The sequence below is a fragment of the Bactrocera tryoni genome, chromosome 4 (genome assembly GCF_016617805.1).
Source record: "Bactrocera tryoni isolate S06 chromosome 4, CSIRO_BtryS06_freeze2, whole genome shotgun sequence".
In the NCBI taxonomy this organism is placed as follows: domain Eukaryota; kingdom Metazoa; phylum Arthropoda; class Insecta; order Diptera; family Tephritidae; genus Bactrocera; species Bactrocera tryoni.
In genome coordinates, this window is record NC_052502.1 from 47907318 (window position 1) to 47929626 (window position 22309).

The 22309-nt window shown below is 37.4% G+C and overlaps 1 protein-coding gene across 1 annotated transcript; it reads left to right on the forward strand.

Annotated features, from left to right (window-relative positions):
* The first annotated feature begins 1508 nt into the window (after positions 1 to 1508).
* Positions 1509 to 3378, forward strand: LOC120775369 (odorant receptor 43b-like). Its single transcript, XM_040105531.1, has 3 exons — positions 1509 to 2613; positions 2692 to 3049; positions 3109 to 3378. The coding sequence occupies exons 1-3, from the start codon at positions 1850 to 1852 to the stop codon at positions 3187 to 3189; spliced, it is 1203 nt and encodes a 400-aa protein (XP_039961465.1). The 5' UTR covers positions 1509 to 1849; the 3' UTR covers positions 3190 to 3378.
* Positions 3379 to 22309: the final 18931 nt, after the last annotated feature.

Sequence of the window (22309 nt, forward strand, 5' to 3'; positions counted from 1 at the left end):
GCTCTTCCCGCATGTAAAGTTTTCCAAAACCAACACGATGCTCCTCGAGGGGCCAGTCCGCATGAGCAGGTTGGAGCGACCTCCAAGTTCTCCTGCCTTCTGTGATACCAGAATTAAGTCTCCGGTCAGACCTAGTAGCGGAAACTACTACCAGTTGAGTTTACATACTGCTCTGGACTAGTGACCAGGGGTTGACCCCATACGCACATTACACGCATACCATTCACACAAGAAGGTTACCCTAGTTCTCAGTTAAACGCTTTTGCCGCCTAAACAATTCACGTGCAAACGATCCTAATTGTTCGTCATTCTGACTAGTGAAGATCACACCGCTAACCCAGTGGTCCGTGCACAACACTTATGGAGTGGCTAGAGGTGCCCAGAAGAGAGTCCATCATAATATTCCTAAGATATGGATCACAGATGGAACACTGCGGGCAGCCACGAACCACTCCGATCTCTTCACTCCCATTTATGCCGACTAGAGAGGCTTTTCTTTCCGAAAAGTTGCGACACCAAAGAATACTTTCTGAACAGAAAGATTTCTCTAGTCGGCATGAATTGCACCACTTGATCCCAGCTTAGTTAGTCAAATGTCCCCTTGAAGTCAGCAAATATGCCAAGGAAGTATTTGTTGATGTTTTTCCTAACAACATTTTGAACATAAAACCATACATCCTCATACTGCCTATCCGTCCACATAACCGGCGTTAGCTCCTGAAGCAGTTCCATCATAACTCTTTTCAAAACTTTTCCAAGTACTGGAAGGAACAACCCTAGCACTTTTTCACTCGCATAGTACGTATCCTTTCCAGACGCGCCTATCTAATGAAGGGACAGGCACCTATTGTGCTTCAGGTGTATGTACTTCTGACCTGGAAAGTACACACTTAAAAGAACCTCCGCACACTCTCTCCTACGAATCGGGTTCATTGAATTCGTGTCTGCAAAAGAAGTCGTGGAGAAACTTAAGAACTTAAGGCCGGAACTTAATTATATCGATTGTACTCGACACCAAATTAAAAAAATATTTGAATTTCCTTAACAATTAGTGTGTTTCTTTTTGAGAAGTAACCATATCGTTCTTATTGGAAAACCGTTAAGTATTGGTATTTACTCTGTAAAGAAATGCACTACCATTGACCTGAATGAGGTTTCTTATTTCTGATGAATCTCTATTAGTTGATGTTGGTTCTCTTTTTAATGTAGACTCCGACCTACGAGGAATATCAAAGTTTCCAATTTCGTGATCTGGGTCATTATGGGCTTCATTATTAATTTTGGGCTCTACTGCTAGCTTCTTGTAAGACCTTTTTACGAATATCGACTGATTTATATTTTTGAAAAAATACGCGAGTAATTTTCCAGTGGAAATAAATTCTCTTGGGTTTAAATTCCAACAATTATTTATGCTACATATTTACAGCAATTAAATAATAAGTTAAGACTTCGTAGACTATTTAGGAAAACTGAACCGCAAACCTAAGCGCAGAAGAAATTACCAATCAAAGCTTGCAGACGTCTTTCCGTAAAAAGCAGGCTTGAACAGGTAGACGTTGTGGGAATTTAACTGAATATTTTTTGAATATTTTTTTTACTGAATTAAACAAAATTGTTGTGAATATGGTTAAAAAATAAAATAAGAGTAGTGAACACCAATATTTGTTCCTCAAAATTTCAAAGGAAAGAAGAAAGAAAGAAAGACCACAGTTCGCGAAGAGATTTTGTGAAACATTGTGTAAAAAACAAATTTAAGAATTCGCTTGAGAGGAAGCAGCAGTAAAACAGAAATATTTTCTTTACCTGGTGATTTTAAAGATTATTTTAAGCGACAGAAGAAAGAATCGAAATGCGTAAAATCGGCGATTTATTTTATGGCCGCGGCACGGATGACTTCGAGACGATTGAATCATTCGAACTCTTGTCTCGCAGTTTTGCTGCAATTGGTTTTGCACCCAAGAGACCGAAACGTGTTGTTGACATAATTCATCAGCTTATTTGTTGGAGTTGCATTTTCAGCTGTCCTTACCTCTTTTTTTCTGGAGTGGTAAAAACTATGCACTCGTTACCGATAACAATCGTGCTTGCGCATTTAGGAGTCGCTATCAACAGTATTGCATTTCCTTTGAAAGCTATTTATATTAAAGCCAATATTGACCGTTTGGATGACATCGGACAGATTTTCAACGCTTTGGATAAACGTTATCAGCGACCGCAAGATCAGAGGCAAATCAGAGATTCGGTCAAAACTTGCACACGCATATTTGTTGTTTTTTGCATTGTGTATTGGTTGTTTGGCACTTCAAGTTGGTTGGTAGCGCTTTGCATACATGAATATCCCAATGGCAATAACTTGCCATTCATTGATTGGCTGCCAGAATCAAATTTGAGATTTTGGCTTCACTTTATCTTTGAGGTAGTATTTCTGCAGGAACTGCTACAAATGAGTTTGACAATGGACTCGTTTCCTGCATTATATATACGTGCTGTGCGTACACATATCAATCTCTTGACGGATCGTGTGAGTCGTTTGGGTCTTAATCCCGATTTTAGTGACCAGGATAATTTTGATGAATTAGTCGATTGCATCGTTTCGCATCAAGAATTACTGCAGTAAGTATCGTTTAATTTATATCTAACACACATTTAATATACTATATACAATTTATTTGGATTTCTTCAACTCTAAAGGATTTCCGATACCGTTGGCAAGATCCTTTCTCTCACCACCTTCTTTCAATTTACTATATATGCCGTTATACTCTGCGTCTGCATGCTTAACATGTTCGTATTTGGCGACGCATCGACCAAGCTGGTCACGTTGGTTTATCTCTTACCCGTATTTTGGCAGACCATTCCCACCTGTTACCAAGCTTCGATGCTCGAGGCGGACAGCGCTAAATTACCTCTAGCAATTTTCCATTGCAACTGGTTGGCTTTGGATAAGCGTTGCCACAAATTAATCATCTATTTCATGCAACGCGCTCAGGCGGAGATCTCCTTTACCGCAATCCAATTGTTTGTAATTAATTTGAGAACCAACTTGTCAGTAAGTAGAAAAGTTAGTCTTGCGTTGCACAGTTAATTTTCGATTTGTTCTCATTCAAGATCGCCAAGTTTTCGTTCACTTTGTATACTTTCATAAATGAGATGGGCTTTGGAGAGACATTAAAGGATCGACTGGAGTAAGATTTTAGAAAGAACTTTCAAAAAGAAATGCCAAAAAAGCAAGTGACACAATAACAATAAAATTTATGTAGAGAAAGTTACGTAGCTGACATATTATTTTAAGCACTTCGCAACGTTGCTGTAATTTTACTTATTAACCTTTGCACTGTAGTCGTGATTGAGAGAATAAACTAGATGAACTATGGGTTTTTCCGGATTTTTCCTTAAAAGTGCTGATTGGCTGATAAAAGCGCTGATTGGTTCGGGGTAATTAGATTGGAATATAAGCTGTTCTTCTTCTTCTTCTTTATTGGCGTAGACACTTACGGTTATAGCCGAGTTTACTACAGCGCGCGTTTCGTCATCAATAATGCTACGTTGTCCGTACCTCTTTTGCGACCTCTTCTCAACGTCAAAAGCTTAGGGTATTTTTATACGAGTCCAACCATTTACATTTACACCTTTCATAACCAAAATGTTTAAGTCGATCCATAAAAGACGCTGAGATCCTCGGCTCGCTATTTTTTGCCCATACGAAGTTTTTCAATCACTGTTTCCTTACCTTTTTTGATGTGAACGTTATTAACAGAGGTGGGTGGACATCTAGTATGAGGCAAGTTGTTCCTGATTTCACTACCTTAATGCTTTTTTCACTCAAATACTTGTGTTACTGACAAAGTAGGCTTCCCAGAAAACATTTGCTCAATGATTCTCCATGATTTTGTAGTCGTGAATTCACTGAAGCACCCAAATGCTCAAACAAACATTTCTTTCGATTCTGTTACTCACTTTAAATTGAATTGATTTGGTTTAAAAAGTGAATGAAATCAGTTTCACTGCCAAAATACGTATTATATTGTAGATATATCGGTCATAAAGCTACGCCGAGTTCCTAATTACTAAACTTGCCGATTTCGGTATTTTGTTGTCTTAAATTCAGCTATCTCAAAATTGCTTAAATTCGTTGTCAGTCGAACAAAAAAATTATATTAGTTCGTAAAACACAATGAATAAATCAAGTCTTTTGATAACTTCAACAAGCAAAATGTGGTAAATCAAAAATTTCTCTCATAGTACTAAGAGCCTTCTTATTAAATATAATCACTTTTATGTATGACATTAGATAAATACCAGATCAGAAGCTTTGCTGTTTTCACTAGAATTTGCCTCAAATCAATTTATAGTTCATAGGAAAAACGTTTGCCTTAAGTCAAACAATAAATACGTAAATATTTTAAAAATTCAGATGATGTTGCCAAACAATATAAGTTTACATATAACCTACAGTGGCGGATAATAAAATATTTACAATGCGCAATTCCTGATTTCAATATTTAGAATAGAGTCGAGCGACTCAAGTGGGGTATAAAGCCCCATTTTTTCAATTACAATTGCATAAGAGTTAGATTGTGGACAACAGCGATTGCGAAATTCATCAAGCTTAGCAGAAGCTTGGCCGTTCTAAGTTTTTTAATATTCTTAATAAAATCACCGACATCATCGATTTCGGTTTGCTATCAACTTGGTTGACTTTCTCGGTAATTTATAACGTTTGAAAAATTAATGTTTCTACATAAATATGCTAGGAGAGCTTTTCTTTCCATTCCTTCAAATTACATAAAAATCTGTTTAGAGTAAAATTCTGCAACAGCGGCAACGTGTCACTAACAAAATTTGCTGAAGCTATCCGACGTTGCTATTCCTGTGAATATTACAACATCGGCACATATTAGCCTTGGAAGGCCAAGGTGCATGCCGCATGGATCACCTCTATCGTCTCAAAATTCTTCTCTTTCATCGTCTTTTTCAGACAAGGAAGCAAAAAAAGTCCGGCACATCTGGGCTGTAGGGCGGCTGCGGAAGCGTTGGGATGCCGGTCTTGGTTAGGTAGCTGTTCACAAGAAAGTGAGCACTTTTGGGACCATCTTCGCGCACAACTTACACATGTTCAAGTGCTCCGTCACAATCTCATGAACCACAAATTTTGATAATTTAACATCTGAGCAATTAAACGAATACTTAGTCGACGGTATGAGTTCAAAACATTGCAAACAAGAGTCACATTGACGGTGTTTGTCGAAGTCGCAGGTCTTCCTGCACGGTCTTGAACAGCGACTTCTTCCCGGCCCTCCAAAAAGGCCTGGTGTCACCGAAACACAGCACTTCTTGCTAAAACAATATTTGGGTAAGCCTGATTGATCATATCAAGCATCTCTGTCACAGATTTACCGAGCTTCAGACAGAATTTAATCGCGTACCTCTGCTCTAACGAACGCTGCATTTTCGTCTTGCACCACTCACAGAAACACGTCGTGTTTTGACTCTCCAGGTGCTCGGAGACAACTGACCAGCCGCTCGTTCGTTAGCTAGGAACGCCTTCTACCGAAGTACGCACACTCCGAAGTACAGTCGCGGCGGAAGAGAATCAGTCCTATTACTTTCCGGAAAAACACCGCATATGCATTAGAGGGACTAGCATACCTGTAATATTACGTGCACAATTGACAGTAAAAAATATTTATGTGTTCACCTTGAAGTCCGCATCAATTGTCGACCGTTCAAAAAACGGCCTTTGTCGATGGGTCGAGAGAAGCGTTAGATAAATACGATAGCGGTGCTTCCAAACACGTCTACCTGTATGAAATCGCCCGAAAAAAGAGAAAAAAGATGTATGGTTATTTCAAGACGAACCGAATTCAACAAAAGTTGTGTCGCGCACGAAACGCTTCCAAGCAAATGGTTGCATGTTTTTTGGAAGGACTGGAAATGTCGCAAACATGTCACTGGATCACTCTTCACCACGATAATGCGAGCTCTCACACATCGACTGAAAGAACTGGTTTTTTGAGCACTAAAACTATCAATTCAATGAGTTATCCACTGTATACTTCTTACGTGGGACCGAATGACTGCTCTTTATTTCCGTGCGAAAAAGATAAAGTAGTAGGTCAACGTTTTCGGCATCTGAAGAGGAGGTTAAGGCGTTCAGAACGCATGTTTTGGTGATACCTCAATCAGAGGGGCAAAAGTGTTTCGAAAATTGGTACAAACGTCGGCGAAAGTGTGTAGATTTTAGTGGAGAATATTTTGAAAAACAATAAGGCAATTTTCGATAACAGTTTGTAATCCCGAAAAACAATAGGCAACCTACGTTGTAAAGAATTACATCAAATACATTTTTTTTGGACTCGTATGGACCTGATATGTGATGAAATTTAACGTATAATTAAACATAGTTTTTTAACTGGTGGCAACCTTACACAAAAATATTTTCAAATAAGCTTTTGGGTTCATGTATCTATTTCATTGAACACTACTGTATTTCTAAATGCATGCATGCTTAAGCTGAATTTTCAACTATATAACTGTTGAGTATCCTTCCAGTTATTGGAGCATGACGCATTGTCAAGTCGAAGGACGACAAATTCGCGCCGTATTTGTTTGTCATATATTTCGAATTTATTTTGTATATTTGTATGAGTAAATACCCTTGAGAAATCTTCTTTGTATTCACATAATCAAATATCGGAGAAATATATAAAGTTATGAGTATTCGTTTAAGTAACATTTTATTTAAGTTACTCACCTCCCACTGGCACAATAACAACAACAAACAATGGCGTACACGTTTTTATGTTATCCGTTTCGCTTTCTTTTATTTCGATTTTTATTTATTTTATACACTTTTTTGACATTTTTCATTTTATTACTTAATTTCTTCTGCGACATTGGCCAACAATATTTTTTATTGATTTTCTTCGTTTTCTCTTTGTTGTCATTCAATTCATTCAACAATTGTAAAGGGTTTTGTTTTTGTAGCTGTCAAAAGAGATACTTGTATAGTGTAAGTAAAATAACACTGACAGCACAAAAAAGAGCAAAAAATAACGGGACAAATGCACAAATAAATGCCCAACTGGTGACGACTGAAAAGGTTCGCGTGAAGCGTAGCAACAGCTTTCGAGTGTGCAAGCATTTCGGGCAAAGCGCCTAAAAGTATGCGTACGCATGAGTGCTTACAGTAATGTGTGAAAGTATTTGCGGGTGTTCTGTCTTGTTGTTTCATTCGTTTTCTTTTCTTAATTGTTGAAGGATGCTAAGCACATCTTTTGCAGCAAAACCCAGTATAAATAATTTAACAGTAATAGCAGCGCAATCTATGGATTACAGGCTAATTATAAAATAAATCCGAAATATATCGGAAAGTGTGTTCAGTGGCGTCTTCTGTCATGTCATGGTATAGGTCTGTCATATCCCTTCGACTTTTCCTATTCTGGCGGTACTTTTTGAAGTATCCGTGAGTGGATAACAGCGGACTTGTGCAGAAGTCGACTTCTCCGAAATGACGGCTTGTCCATAATTTTAGGTCTTTTATTAGCCTGGCCGCCCATCTGCCGCGGCTCTCATTCTCCCATCTTTCTTGTTATGTTGTTGTTGTATCTTTCTTTCTTTGTTCTCTAACGCTCTTGTTATTTTTGGATGTTTTCTTTACCTTCCACAGATTTTTACTTTCGTATTCCAGAAGGTCAATTGTTCAATGGGCTGATGAAACTCTGAGTGCTGCGGTGCGGTGCACTCTGTCCACTGCCTTACGCTGCTTTTCCTTGTTTAAGCAAATCTTCTCAGAAGCAGCTCCGTATAATAGGACGCATGATTGTCGTCGGTTTGAGGAGTTGAATTTCCTGCGGCGCGCTGAATTTGTACTCAGAAGGTTAGTCTGGGATCCAGTCTTACGCCTAGATAGCGTGAGTTCTTGTGTGTAGTGTGAGTCTTTGTGCCTTTCCTTACGTGACCGCTACCTGTCGTGATCTGATTTGGTACTGCACTTTTCTGTTACTAAGGTAGCTCCGCATCACAGGTCTGAGGTAGTCTGGGAACTTAAAGATTTTTTTCAAGAGCCGTTGCCCGTTCCATCTTGCGCTGTTGATGGCGTTTCGGACATTTAAAGAAGCTAGGTTTTGTATTTATGCCATATACATTTTCAATGACGTATTTTTTAGCTCCTAGAATTGATCTGGAGGGTCTCAAGCCACGTTATCTAGGGGAGAGTCCTCCAGCTTCGTTGATAGTCGCTTTGAGTCTGGACTTGAGTGCTTTATTGTCGTTACAGTTCAAAAAACTTTAGGAGTTCTTTTTGAAGCCATATCGATTAGATAAGATATTTGCTCTAAGGAAAGTGTAACCGAAAAATATGTTCAGAAATTATAGTTTTCTTCCAAAAAAATAATGCTTGAGTCTTATGCAAATGGTAGTAACGCAGAAGATCATGCTTCAGTATCGAAGAATTTTTAGAGATTTAGTCGCGTCATATTTGCTGTTACAAATTTAGGGCCTTGTAAAAGTGGAATTAAGATACATCTTTTAATAAAGTTAATTTTATATAATAACGCATATAATAGGTTTTTGGTTTCAACTAAGTCCCCAAATGATTCGTCCATTGATCAATAGCGGCGCGCACAGTTTCTATTAGTGTTGCGCTGGAATCAAAGATTTTTAAAGACATTTCACATTTCTGTTACGGATTTGACAGCTTAGAACAGGATATTTCCAATTACTTAAGTTGCCTTTTCTATTTCAGGATTAGAGAACAAATAGAATAAAAATTTGATAATCGAAAATTCGCTTTATTTTCAAAACATTTTTCATTAAGATCTACTACATATATATACTTTCGCGTTTATACCAATTTTCAAAGCACTTTTGGAACTCTGATTGAGGTATCTCCAAAACATAAGTTCTGAAAGCAGCAACCGCCTCTTGGGGTGTCACAAAACGCTAACCCTTTACTTTTTCCTTTACGTACAGAATAAAAAGCAGTCATTCGGTTCCACGTAAAGACTATACGGATGACCCATCAAATTGATTGTTTTAGTTCTATAAAATGCAGTTCTTTCAGTCGATGAGTGAGGCCCATTGTCATGGTAAAGAGAGACAACCATCTTCGGTGGTTGGTTTTCTTGATTTATTGAGAGCGAAATAGCAAACAAATGATTGTGCCCCACTTAGAATTTACAGTTCTCCGTTTCTCTAGTGGTATGTTTGCGACATGTCCCGTTTTTCTTAAACAACAAGCAACCATTTGCTTGAAGGGCTTCGTGCGCGAACAATGATGTCACAGACGTGAAGCATCGCTACTGTATTTTTGGGCCTCGATTGCATTCACCGTACATTACCATCGAAAAACACTGGCCTTTGATGAAGCTTCATCGTCAAGAATTGAATTAAGTTCATTGAGGCACTGTTGCTAAGTTAAGCCACGTCGAAAGTATAAAGGCAACCTACATATCTGCGGTTATGAAACCAGGAATACTGCTTTTAAGCCACGGCTGGGTGGCTTTTGCCTAATATGTTGGAGCAGAACCTACAGAAGATTCAAGGCCCTCCATTAAAGTGTGTATTGCGTAACTGCTTTATCCCGCCTTCTGAAATATCCTGCCAATTATGCTTCAGACTTAACACTTTTTGCCACAGTTGAAGTCAAGAGATACACTTCTTTCCACTTCAAAATTTTAGTAAATATCTGCTAACAATTTTTATAACTCCTTTGTTTCGGTATATTATTTTAATTTCGTTTTTGGTTCATTGGGTGAAATATTCTGTTCAATATATTTATAATGCCAAATACACCACATATGAAAAGGAAAAAAATTATTGAAAACATATTTGTTACGCATCAGTAAACATTTTATTGCTTCGCCAGCCTACTAAGCCCTCGATTACAAAAAGGCAAGGCTGTACGGGCCATTTGTGAGTGCGCTTAAAACGTGCATATGCACATATGGATATATGAAAGCATTTGCGGCTTGTCAGAAAGGGAATTGTCATGGCATTTGCGTGACACCTTATCTGCGCAAGCATATAACACTTGTTGTAGATGGTGTGGAAATATTCATGTATAGTAGACATGTCTCCCTTACGAGTCGTCATTTAAAAAATTGTGAAAATAATAAAAGGTAATGTGCGAAAATAACCCAGACACTGTAGATAAGTGTAAATATGTAAGCGTAATTTTTTCAATTCAAAAAGTATACAAATATGGGAATCTTTCGATTGGGTGAAATGTGTTGGTGCATAGGTTGGCTCATTGCATAATGTAAAACAAGTATGAACCTAAAAGCCAACTTGCTAGTTCTAGATCAAGATGTGGATGATTTTCATTTAAGTATGAAAAAAAAGAAAATGTGTTCTTATTCTATTTCATATTTTAAAAAGAAATGCTAGAACATTCTACTGATTGACTGCATGATTATATATCTTAGCAATTTGGGAGATATAGTATATATCCGGAGATTCTCACTATTTTGGTCCTATAACTTTTATTTTTACTTATTTTTATAACTTTTATAACTTGCCTTAACTTTTTTTATTAACTTAATTTCGTGAGCGAGACAATAATCTGATTTGTCTACCTGCAATAACTATTTTCTCAGCATGATAAGGTATAACTGTACTACGGTTTGTGAATTACTACTGTGAGCAAAATAACAGTAAGACTTTTTAATTTAAATTTCGCACGATAACCCATTCAACGAAATATTTTTTTTCTAGGTCGGTATGACCGTCGGTGACATCTGTGTCAAATGTTACGTCAAAATAATCATTAGTGATTAGCATATTCATTTTTTACTGATCTACATTAAGTTCGGCGATTTTTACGATAAGTGAAATTGTTCAACAAAGATTTCCTATGAAATGTCAGAATGTTGGGAAAGGCCTTTGGGGATAATTCTTTGTCGCGAGCATGTGTTTTTCATTGGTACAAATTATTCAAAGAAGGTCGAGAACGCATAGACGATGAACCACGTCCAGGACGGTCATCAACATTAACTGATGATCAACATGTTAATAAATAAAGAAATTGGTGCTTGAAAATCGACGATCAACAGGCAGAGATATTACTGGCATCGTTGGATTTTCAGAAGAATCAGTGAAAACTATTTGGTCAGAGCATTTGGGCCTAAGAAAGGGGAAAGCGCGATTGGTTTTATAATCACTCAATTTCTTCGAAAAACGCTTCGCGTTAAAGTCTGTGAAGCAATGCTTTCCGACTACATCTATGCTTACGACCCGAAAACAGACGATCAATCGGCTGAATATCGTAGCCGAAGCCGAAAACCCCACGTCAAAGCAAGTAAAATATCACGGTTTCTTCGAGTATCGAGGTTTGGTGCACACTAAATTCCTTCCGATCGGTCAAACTGCCAACCAGGAATGCTATTTTAGTGTTATGCGTCATTTGCGCCAAGCTATTCGTAAAAACAGGCCGGAAAATTGGTCCGACAACTTTTGCTTTTTGCGCACCGTCGCATACTGCATTGATTGCCGTGAGTTTTTTGTCAATATGGTGCCGCAACCAACGTATCCGCCTTATTAAGAATTTTAAAATTATGAACAAAGCCTTACTGTGTCATTTTAAAAGGATTTTTTATAGAGTGTTCGTGTGAAGTGTAATCTTCATGTGCCAATTTGTGTCTGTTTAGCAACTGTTTGTTTACGACGTCAAAAGTTTGCTTGGCGATTTTGATTGCGTCCACATCTGGAACTAGCAGAAGATCTCACCATCACTTATGGGTCGATTCAACTATTTTAGTTAATTGTTTTGTTATTAATTATGAGAATTGTTCGAGAATGAAATGCTTTGCGGTGCAAACTTAAATATATTTCGGTCTATCTAGTAATATATTTTCTATCTACTAGTATTAAGAGTCATTGACACACTCTTGCCAGACTCGTACCAAAACCGCTTGATAACAAAACCAAAGACTCTACATTCATCCAACATATCGCAAATGTCTAAATATCTCGTGACTGGAGCTCCAAAAATGAGCCGAAACCGAGAAACCCTAACTCAAGTCTATCCCAGGCAAGGCTCATAACTTCTTCTTCTTAATTGGCGTAGACACCGCTTACGCGATTATAGCCGAGTTAACAACAGCGCGCCAGTCGTTTCTTCTTTTCGCTTCTCGGCCTTATGGCTAAGGCTCATAACAAGAAGAACAAGGAAAATTAGATGTAGCTTTGATATCTTTGTATAGGTTCAGATGCTTATTTCGAAGATAATAATAAATTTTTGTATTATTGGTCTACAACTCTAGGGTCAAGCACTGGTCGATTAAATCATTTTATATCGATCTTGGACATTTGTGTCAACACTAACCCAACAAAATATTTGTAGATATCTGTTTGCATCCCAAACTTATTCTCAACTGAAAATGTCACTTTTTGAGCCGAATTCTCGACATTTGCGGGAAATTTTGCTTTTCTTTTTTAACTCCAAGAAAAGTGCGGCTGAGTCTCATCGAATGCTTTCGGGTACGTACGGTGAGGCTGTCCTAAGTGAAAGAACATGTCGCGAATGGTTTCAATGTTTTAAGAATGGTGATTATGAAGTCGAAGACCGGCTTGGTGGTGGAAGGGAGAAGATTTTCGAAGATGCTGAATTGAAAGCATTACTCGACCAAGATGCGTTTCAAACCCAAGAGGAATTGGCCGAATCGTTGCAAGGGGATGATTCAGAAACAAGGAAACTGGGTTCCTTACGACTTGAAACCAAGAGATGTCGAACGGCGCTTCTTTCCATGTGAACAGCTGCTTCAAAGGCACAACCGAAAGGGATTTTTTCATCGTATTGTAACTGGCGGCGAAAAATGGGTCCACTACGATAATCCTAAGCGAAGAAAGTCATGGGGAAAGCCTGGACACGCCTCCACGTCGACGGGAAAACCGAACATTCACGGCGCCAAGGTCATGCTCTGCATTTGGTGGACCCAGTTGGGGGTGATATATTATGAGCTGCTATAGCCAAGTGAAACCATCACAAAAGATCGATACCGAACGCAATTGATGCGTTTGAGCCGAGAACTAAAAAAAAACGGCCATAGTACAAGGAAAGTTATTCTCCAGCATGACAATGCTCGGCCTCACGTAGCAAAGGTGGTCAAAAAATATTTGGAGACGCTGAAATGGGAGATCTTACCCCACTCGCCGTATTCTTCAGACGTTGCGCCATCAGACTACCACTTGTTCCTATCGATGGCACACGGTCTAGCTAACGAGCATCTCAGTTCTTATGAAGAAGTCAAAAATTGGATTGATACTTGGATCGACTCGAAAGATGAGGAGTTCTTTCATCACGGAATACGCATGCTGCCAGAAAGAGGGTCAAAAGTAATAGCTAGCGACGGCCAATATTTTGAATAACATTTTTTTAACCGCTTTTATACAATAAAGCCTTAAATTTACAAAAAAAAAAACGGCGGAAGCCAGGTAAAATTAAAATACACGAAAATATAGTTTTCCATCGGTCCGGATCAAATTTGATCAGTTTGATTTTTGATAACACCAACAACTTTCTGACTGATTTGCCAACATGAAGCTGTTTTGCATTCATACCAAGCTAATCTAGAGTCGAAAGGTATGAAATAAATCTCTTGGGATTTCACTGGGCGATTGTACCCTGATTGATGGAACTTTTAAAAGTTTAAAGCTTAAGAGTAATAACTGCGTTTTTTGAAACTAAATATAATTCAATTTACGGAGATTTGCGTAAACAATTTGTTTTCAAAAATAATTTTTTTCAATATGGAGGTCTGAGATCCGGCTGAAAATATTGGGTAGTCGAAAGAGCCTTTTCGTATTTTTATCAATAGTTGTCGTTGCAGTCGTATATCTCTAGCGCTACTAATCACATTGTGTCATACCATATATGTAGTGTTGGAAAAGTGAGAATCATTTAACCAAAAAAATGAAATTAGGTTAAGTTGAAAAAAAGTTACAGCTGTTCAAAAATGAGTGAAAATAATGAAGAAATTCGCTATGTTTTGAAGCTTTTGTATAAAAAAGAGAAGAATGCCACGCAAGCCACCAATGAAATTTGTGAAGTTTACGGAGACGATGCTGTATCAGTTCGTGAAGCACAACAATGGTTCGCTGCTTCCATTCTGGAAATTTCGATGTGAAAGATGCACCTCGCTCTGGCCGACCTATCGTTGAAAAAGTCGATGAAATTATGGAAAAGATTGATCAGGACCGTCACATCAGCAGTCATGACATCTTAACATCAACAAACGTTTTTGAACCATTCAAAAAAGGCAGGCTACAAAAAGAAGCTCGAGGTTTGGGTACGACATGAATTGTCTGAGAAAATTTTAATGGACCGAATTAACATCTGCGATTCTTTGCTGAAACGAAATGAAATCGAACCATGGTGAAGCGAATAACAAGCTCAACAAATGGTCGCAGGTTATGCTGAGTGTTTGGTGGGATTGGAATTATCCACTACTTACTGCTCCAGCCTGGCCGAATGATTGATTCTATATTTTACTGTCAACAACTGATGAGATTGCAGCAAGCAATCGAAAAAAAACGGCCAGAACTGAAAGGGCTTCGTCTTTCATCAGGATAACGCTAAACCACACACATCTTTGATGACTCGGCAAAAACTGAGAGAGCTTGGCATATATTAATAAATTCTTTTAGATCTTTCGTGAAACTCCTTTTTCTAATTCTTCCATATAATAAAAAAAGTAAGCGTTCCATAAACAAATCTACACTAAGACTGTTTTATTTCTAATTAAGTTTCTTAAACGGTGGAAGAAACATTTGTTTTCCTTCACAAAAGAATGCACAGCGGAACCCATACATCTGATTTGAAATAACATTTATATATCGGAGCGTGTGTGTCGCTTAAATACGCTGGGATTTGTGTAATGCGAAAGCCCGTCTTTGCCCTTTTATTTATTTTTTGCTTTATTCGTCTTTCGTGCCATTATGTGTATGTGTATGTGTATACATATGTATGTGTGTATATATGTATAGTAAGTAACATAACAAACTTTGCCCGAAATCGCTATAAGACTTTTCAAGTGTTTTTTAATACCCGCAATGCATCCGCACATACCCACACACACACGCTTTTACACACACACATAATGGCGTTTGCTTAATGCTATTTGCCATTTGAATGCTATGAGCACATTACCCACCTCACATGGCATGGCGCTGCTATGAATTTCTGTTAAATCTAACGCATAACAGTGTTGCCATATGTGTGTGTGTGTGCTTTAAAGTGTTATGTTCATGGCGCGCATTCGCAACTTCCATGACCCGCTTTCAGCAACCTTAACACACTAAATGTGCGACCCTGCTGCCGGGCTGATGCCCTTCGGGAGCATCTTAAGCCACGGCGACATTCAAACGTGCTGTTGCCGCCGTGGCACTGATTTGACTTTGACGTAGTGCACCCAATATATGTATATATACACGTATATATGTATACTTGTATATATAGCGTTGACGCGTCAAGTGAGTAACTCGTTGCGGTAATTTATACATTTCGTTTGCTTGCTTTTGCTGTTCTTGTAGTTTCTTTCTGTTGATTGCTTTAGAAAACCGTTGCTCCAAATGTCGCATAAATGTTTGCCTTTACGAGCCATTAGCAGTAGTTCTATGCAGCTATATGTTGGGTATTAAGTTTTAGTGCTGCGTTCTTATTGTCGTTGATTTTTGCTTATATGATGCTTCGAGTGGAATTTAATTTGCGGCATTAATGTTTAAGTATTTTTATTTCCTCCACCAGTTTGCACTCTGCAGCTCAGACGCAGTTAAAACAAATATGCGTTTTTAGAGCATAAGTAAAAAAAAATTCTTATTAGACTACCAGCAGGTTACTCGGCTAGCATCTTCCAAGCAGAAGTACTAGGCATAGAAAAAGCCTGCGAAGTTCTATTAGAAAACCACGGGAGTATACATAAAGCAAGTATATTTACGGATAGCCAGGCGGCCCTCCTGGCATCTTCTTCACCCATGACAAATTCCAGTATAGTTCACAACTGCAAGAGAGCACTAAGCTCAATAAAAGACAAACTCCAACTAAACTCGATCTGGGTTCCCGGCCACAGGAACATTTTCGGTAACGAAAATGCAGACGAGATGGCAAAGGCAGGAGCTTTCCTCAATGAATCCGAGGCGGAGCTAATACCAAGCCCGCTAGAATCGATCAAAGGAGAGATCAATAGACAATTTCAACAAATTACAAACAACAGGTGGATAAACATTACAAAATGCGTCATAACTAAACAATTATGGTCAACATATGACAGGAAAAGAACCAACGACTTATTAAATAGGTCAAGAAAAAGTATTTACAGAATAACAGCTACCACAACAGGGCACTGGCCATTTGGGGAACACGCATCCAAAATGGGTATGCCCTACAACGACATCTGCCGTGGCTGCAGAGTAGCAGGGAACAAGGAAACAATCTTCCACTTTCTCTGCGAATGCCCAGCTCTAGCACAGACCCGACACAAAACACTCGGAATCCACCAAGCACCAAACCTTGAATGGATTTCCACCAAAAGCATATCTGACATAAGTACTAGTTTCATCGAAACCTCAAAATGGTTTGAGAGAGAAGGTGAAACGTAATATCAGATGCAGGATGTTTTACGAATAGTGTATCAAAATGGCACATCAAGTGCTAATTGAGCCCGATAGGGCTGCACTCCTACCTACCTACCTACCAGCAGGTTTCTATCAGGTTATCAAATATTCTAACCTGCCCTCATAAGTAAGCAAAACAGACCATTGCCACGCCCACAAAATGGTTTTATTTAGTTAAACATGAAGTTTTATTCACGAATGTAATTTGATTAGAAAACAATTAGGCACAGTGATCACTCACGAAAGGGGCTTATAAGGTTTTAAGACTTCTGAACATAAAGCATATCCCAGACCTTCAATTCAAATTGTTTCCATATAGCCTAAAGTTAGGTTAGGTTTTAGGGCTTATCAATGCACCAAAGTTAACGCCGACTTGAACAGCTGTGAACGCTGGTCCCAAAACTCGAAAAGATGGAGCACCGGACCGTCTTAGGTTGCAAAGTGTTCTGAGTTTATCAAAAATTTTCCAAAATGGGTGATATCAAACCCAGGCACTTTATTATTTTCGCCGAAGTTGTGTCTACCGAGATATTTCAATCTCAGTCCGCCTAAGCTTGGACTGTACCTCGCTTTAATCCATTGGAGATATGTGCAAAAACGGATTGCCCTAATCATCTTACTTCTCGGTTTAGCAGTTTTCTATATCAACTGTTAGTTTTAAAGGATGACCCATTTCGAGGTTCTCTACTTTTTTTTAATTAAAAAACATTAAAACTTTAAATTAAATGGGAACTGTTTATTATCATTCGAAAGAACATTCTTTGTAATTTATTTTTTTTTAAATTATCTCTTTCAAATATTGGCCGCAGCTATATCTTAGATGCTCCATCCGTTGAATCCAATTGTCGTGAGTCTTTCGAGCATTTCGACTGGTAACTGGCGAATGATACGCGTGATGTTTTGCTCTAAAGCCTGAATTGATGGCCGCATATATTTAAGACTTCATATATCCCCTCAAGAAGAAGTCTAACGGTTTGATGTCACATGATCTTGGTGACCAATCGACCACCCCAAAACGTAAAATTATCTGCTCACCGAAGTGTTCTCTTAATAAATCAATTTTAGGCATCAAATAATCAGTTATCATTGCGGGATAACGGTCACCACTGACGGTTACGTTTTAACCGGCATCATTTTTGAAGAAATATGGATCGATGATTTCACACCAAACGGTTGTTTTTGCTGGATGAAATGGCAGCTCTTGAATCTCTTTAGGTTGCTAAACTAAATTTGGCCCATAGAGCGAGGTGCTGTCGCTTGGAAATGTAGAGCGACTTCTTCTTCTTGCACAAGCTGTAATTTCAATTTAAGATCTCGACGTAAAATGCACCAACTTGTTCCATACGTCAGTCCGAGTCGCTGCGAACGGCGGCGAATCGACTCTGCACGGCTTTCGTGTACACTCTCAGGTACGACTGCAACGTATGTAGTCTTACATACGAGTATATTCTTCCATACATTTCTTATTAAAATTAGCTACTGAACTCTCGTCGTATTGAAAGTATTTATATGTATATTCGACCACATACTCATTTTTCGAGATAGTTAATCAAGGTTACTGAACAAGGTAATAATAAGCGTGCCATGAAGTTTGTATCACCAAGAAGGAAATTTCGGAGACACTATAAAGTATACTATATATAAATGATTAGCGTGACAATCTGCCGGTCGGTCTGTATATAAACCAATTAGTATCCTCGGTTTTGAGACGTCGATCCGAAATTTTGCACCCGTCGCTTTCTCCCAAAAGATAGTGGTTTCAGAGGGTAACGTTCCGCAATCGAAGACCAAAAGCTGAGAAACATTTTCGATCAATTTATTCAGTCACGAAATGGAGGCAGCAGAACTGAAAGTTGACGAAGAAAAACCAAGAATCTGCGGCCGACAAACAAAATGCAAACATTTCTGCGTGAGAACTTGCGAAGAATGCAAAAGAGTCACCGTGTACATTCCTCTGTCGGATACAATTGGCGCAGATTTGAGGACGTGTTTTTCTAGATAAGTATTGGATGGATATCTTATTGACTGTTTGTAGGAAGATTCAAAGTCCTTTTGGATAAGGACAACTTCGTGCGACGTTTGAAGCTCAAAGTTGAACTGGCAGTGCCATTGGGGGCAGAAGAAAAAGTCAAAAGACAACCATAGTTTTCTTCACAAATTATGAAACTTGTTCTTGCTCGACTCGTCCCGGTAAAGCTGACTTTGTTTTCAAAAAGAGTACGAGTGTAATCGAATTTAAGACCAAAAACGCAATGAATGCTATACATCAATCACCGCATTCACCAGATTTTGCTCCAACCTGAAAATGCCGCTCCGTGAGACCTGTTTTCAGTCGATCGAAGCGATAAAACAAAATTCGCTGAAAGAGCTGAAGGTGTTTCGAGGGCTGGAAAAGTCGTTGGCAAAAGTGTATGAAGACGACAAAATAAATACTGATGAATAATTAAATATTTTCAGTGGCGTAGCTAGGGAGGAGGGCGAAGGGGGCCGTCGCCCCGGGCGCAACCTCTTGGGGGCGGAAAAATGGTATTTAAAAACTCCAATTCGGGCAAAAATTTCTGCAAATTGTGTCAAAAGTGTACAAGATATAAGGAGATAATGGGTTTTTTCTATGGCTTTTAATAAGAGGTCTTGTAAATTTACTATCAATTTCCTCAAAAACCGTATTGTGAGAATTTTGGAACTTCAGAATTTGCGTTTCTTCTAGTTCCTAAATTTAATATATGTACTTAATATCGAAGGTATTTTGTAACAATTCACTTTTGTTCGAACCACCTCATGAAATTTGTAGGTAGGTAGATAAAGGAGGGCGGCAGAACATCCAGTATCAGATCAGTAGCTACGCCACTGAATATTTTTCGTTTTATTTACAATTTCTGGATACTTTTTGTCACAAAGTATATGCTACCATACAAACTAGATAAGATATTTTCACAAAATTAAGCATAGATTAATGTTCAATGAACCGCTTCAATCTTTGTAAATATTGTTCAGAACTAACCACTTTAACATATACATATTTGTCTTCTTGTGCTCTAAGAAATGCACCAGTGAAGCATATTTTTGTTTCGATGCAGCCGAAGTAAACTTTTTCTTTTGTTATTATTATTAATTTCATCTCTTTTATGCTTTACTACTTGAAAAAGTAAATGGAGCTTAAAGGTGATAACTAAAATTTGTTTCTGGTAATATTGTTATATTATTTATAATATTGTTATATTATTCATTTTAAAATAAAGTGTTCATATATTCACCTTTTTTGTTTTCAGTTTTTCAACCTCCCTGTATGGAAATATACATATATTGCATATATGTACATACTTAAAAAGGATTTATTTTATAAACAAAACAATGCAAAAAAATATCAAATCGTACCTTATTACCTGGCAACGCTGTTGACAGCTTTTTCATTTGGCACCTCAATCGCCAAAATAGGTGCTAATGTGCTAAGTTTGTAAACAAAACAACATTTTAAGGAGAAGCCAAGGAGAGACAACTACCGTAATTCATGTGCAAATGCATTACACTTTCGTTATGACAGCGAAGGAGAGTGGACAAACACAACGAGCGCCTTAGCGATATTCACACTCTAGCACATACAACAATCACCACAGCATCAATGTTGGCGTGGGGTACTCTCCACACTCACTCCTCATTTGCTCAGAGTCAATCAATTGGAATTTTTTATTTGCGGTCGGTCAACGGTGGAATTGCGCGTCGGTTCGCGTTGCGGGAAAAATTGTAAAAAACGAGTTAGAAATTAATAGTAAAAGTGCATTTTCAATTATTTTGTAATATTTAAAATTATATATGTGAGAGTTGTGCAAATTAAATAAAGTCGATATTGTGTGAATAAAAGAAGTTTGTGCGAAAAGTAGTAAGCGATCTAAGCAAAGCAAGCAAAAAATTGTGTTGAAGAAAATCAAATAGTGCGCATAGTTATTAATTTGTATTTCTTATTAAATATTGTTTTTAATGCTGCTAAGAGTGAAGTGTATGGAAATCGTGAAATATTTGTTATTTCTAGTGTTGTGGAAAGTTAGTGAAGTATTTTCTATTAAAAGGTAAAATTAAAATGTTGTGAAGTCAAGCGTTCGTTCTTTCGATGTTCGTCTGTTGCCGATTTTTAATTAACCAACACGGTTGTTCGTATAAACAAACAAACAAAAAATATGAATCAAGGAGAGTAATAGTTTTCTGTTGTAAAGGTGAGTACAGGGTGTTTCTACACAAATTACTTTATATTTTTTTAAGTAAATTAAAGAGGTTTTAAGAATTCATTGTTTGCATGTTTTTAATAATTTAGTTTTTATCAAACTGATAACCGACTTAATGATTTTATTTATTTTAAAAATTAATTACTTGTGCACTATTTATGATTAAGTAAATGAGTAAAAACTATTTAGTAATATTTGTGGATATAATGTTGAATAATATATGTACATGTAAAATTCATAATACATTGAGAAATTAATTACTTTAATTTGTGAAATTTGGACTTTAAATGCGAATATCTCGAAAAATATAAGTCCCCTGCTGCAAAATGTATACCTATTCTTAATCAGGAGAATATCCTCTACTCACCCATTTCCATATAATCCCCAAATTCGTGGGATGCCATAATAAAGCTATACATTAGAGTACAACATTTTGTTTTATAAAACTAAAAAAAAAACATTTTTGCTATACTCGATATCCAAAAAATTCTAAATTCTCTAATTTTAGTTTTGAAAAATTTGTTGCATGATTAAATCATTGAAAAGTGGCATAAAATAAATATGTAGCTTCTTGTCAATATGAATTCAGAAAAAGTTTGCTTTGCTTATGGTTCATGGGGTTCTACCTTATAGCAAGAAAAACGTATTTTTGTGAAAATACATTTTTAGTAATCATTAAATCTAAAACAAAAAAATAGCTTTTACAGAATTTAGTGTACTGTTATAATTTTGAGAAAATTCCAAAGATATCAATATTCCTACTTTCTGTAGAAGTATTTTTCGAAGTACTTCCACTGTTTTTGTTGCTGTAATGGGTACATAATCCCGTTAGGATGGTAAGGATTAGGTGTTTCGACGGGTTAGGGTCAAAGGGAGAAGGTTGTCAGATGTGTAAGCTTGCGTCATGCGTTGACTAGTTGCACGCTGGACATACAACTGTTGACAACTAATTAGACACCTATTTTCAAGTAAATGATGTTATTTTCCAATAAATCGGGTATATTTATTGTATTTTCACTTATTTTATTGAAACCTATGTTAAACTTAGACTCTAATAGTAAAAATTTTGCTTAAAAATTGTTTTTGGTTTGAAGATTTTAACAAAAACATTTCTTTTACTTTAATACGATTTGAGTGCTACAACTAATTAGAAACGAAAATATTTTATCAACAAAGCATTTAGCATTTTGTTGGTTATCTCTTTTACTTTAATATTGCTTCACATCGATTCCAAATTTACGTTATAAGACTACACCAATGGTGTAGTTTGTCATGCCGTTCTAATTTTATCACCACGAGCATCCATATTTGGGATATTTTTGGTGCATATGGCTCTTTTAACATCACCCAAAGATGTTCTATAGGGTTAAAGTCTGGGCTAGACGATTTCCACTCCAAACATTGATAAAATTTTTATTAAAAAACTTTTGTGTCTTAGATTAATGCTTTGAATTGTTGTCTTCTTTATAACGGGCAAATTT

Bases quoted from the DNA above. Each gene is read 5' to 3' on its own strand.
- LOC120775369 (XM_040105531.1), top strand. From the start codon at position 1,850: ATGCGTAAAATCGGCGATTTATTTTATGGCCGCGGCACGGATGACTTC. The intron at 2,614-2,691 runs GTAAGTATCGTT...TCAACTCTAAAG, and splicing joins TCGCATCAAGAATTACTGCA to GATTTCCGATACCGTTGGCA. The intron at 3,050-3,108 runs GTAAGTAGAAAA...TTCTCATTCAAG, and splicing joins ATTTGAGAACCAACTTGTCA to ATCGCCAAGTTTTCGTTCAC.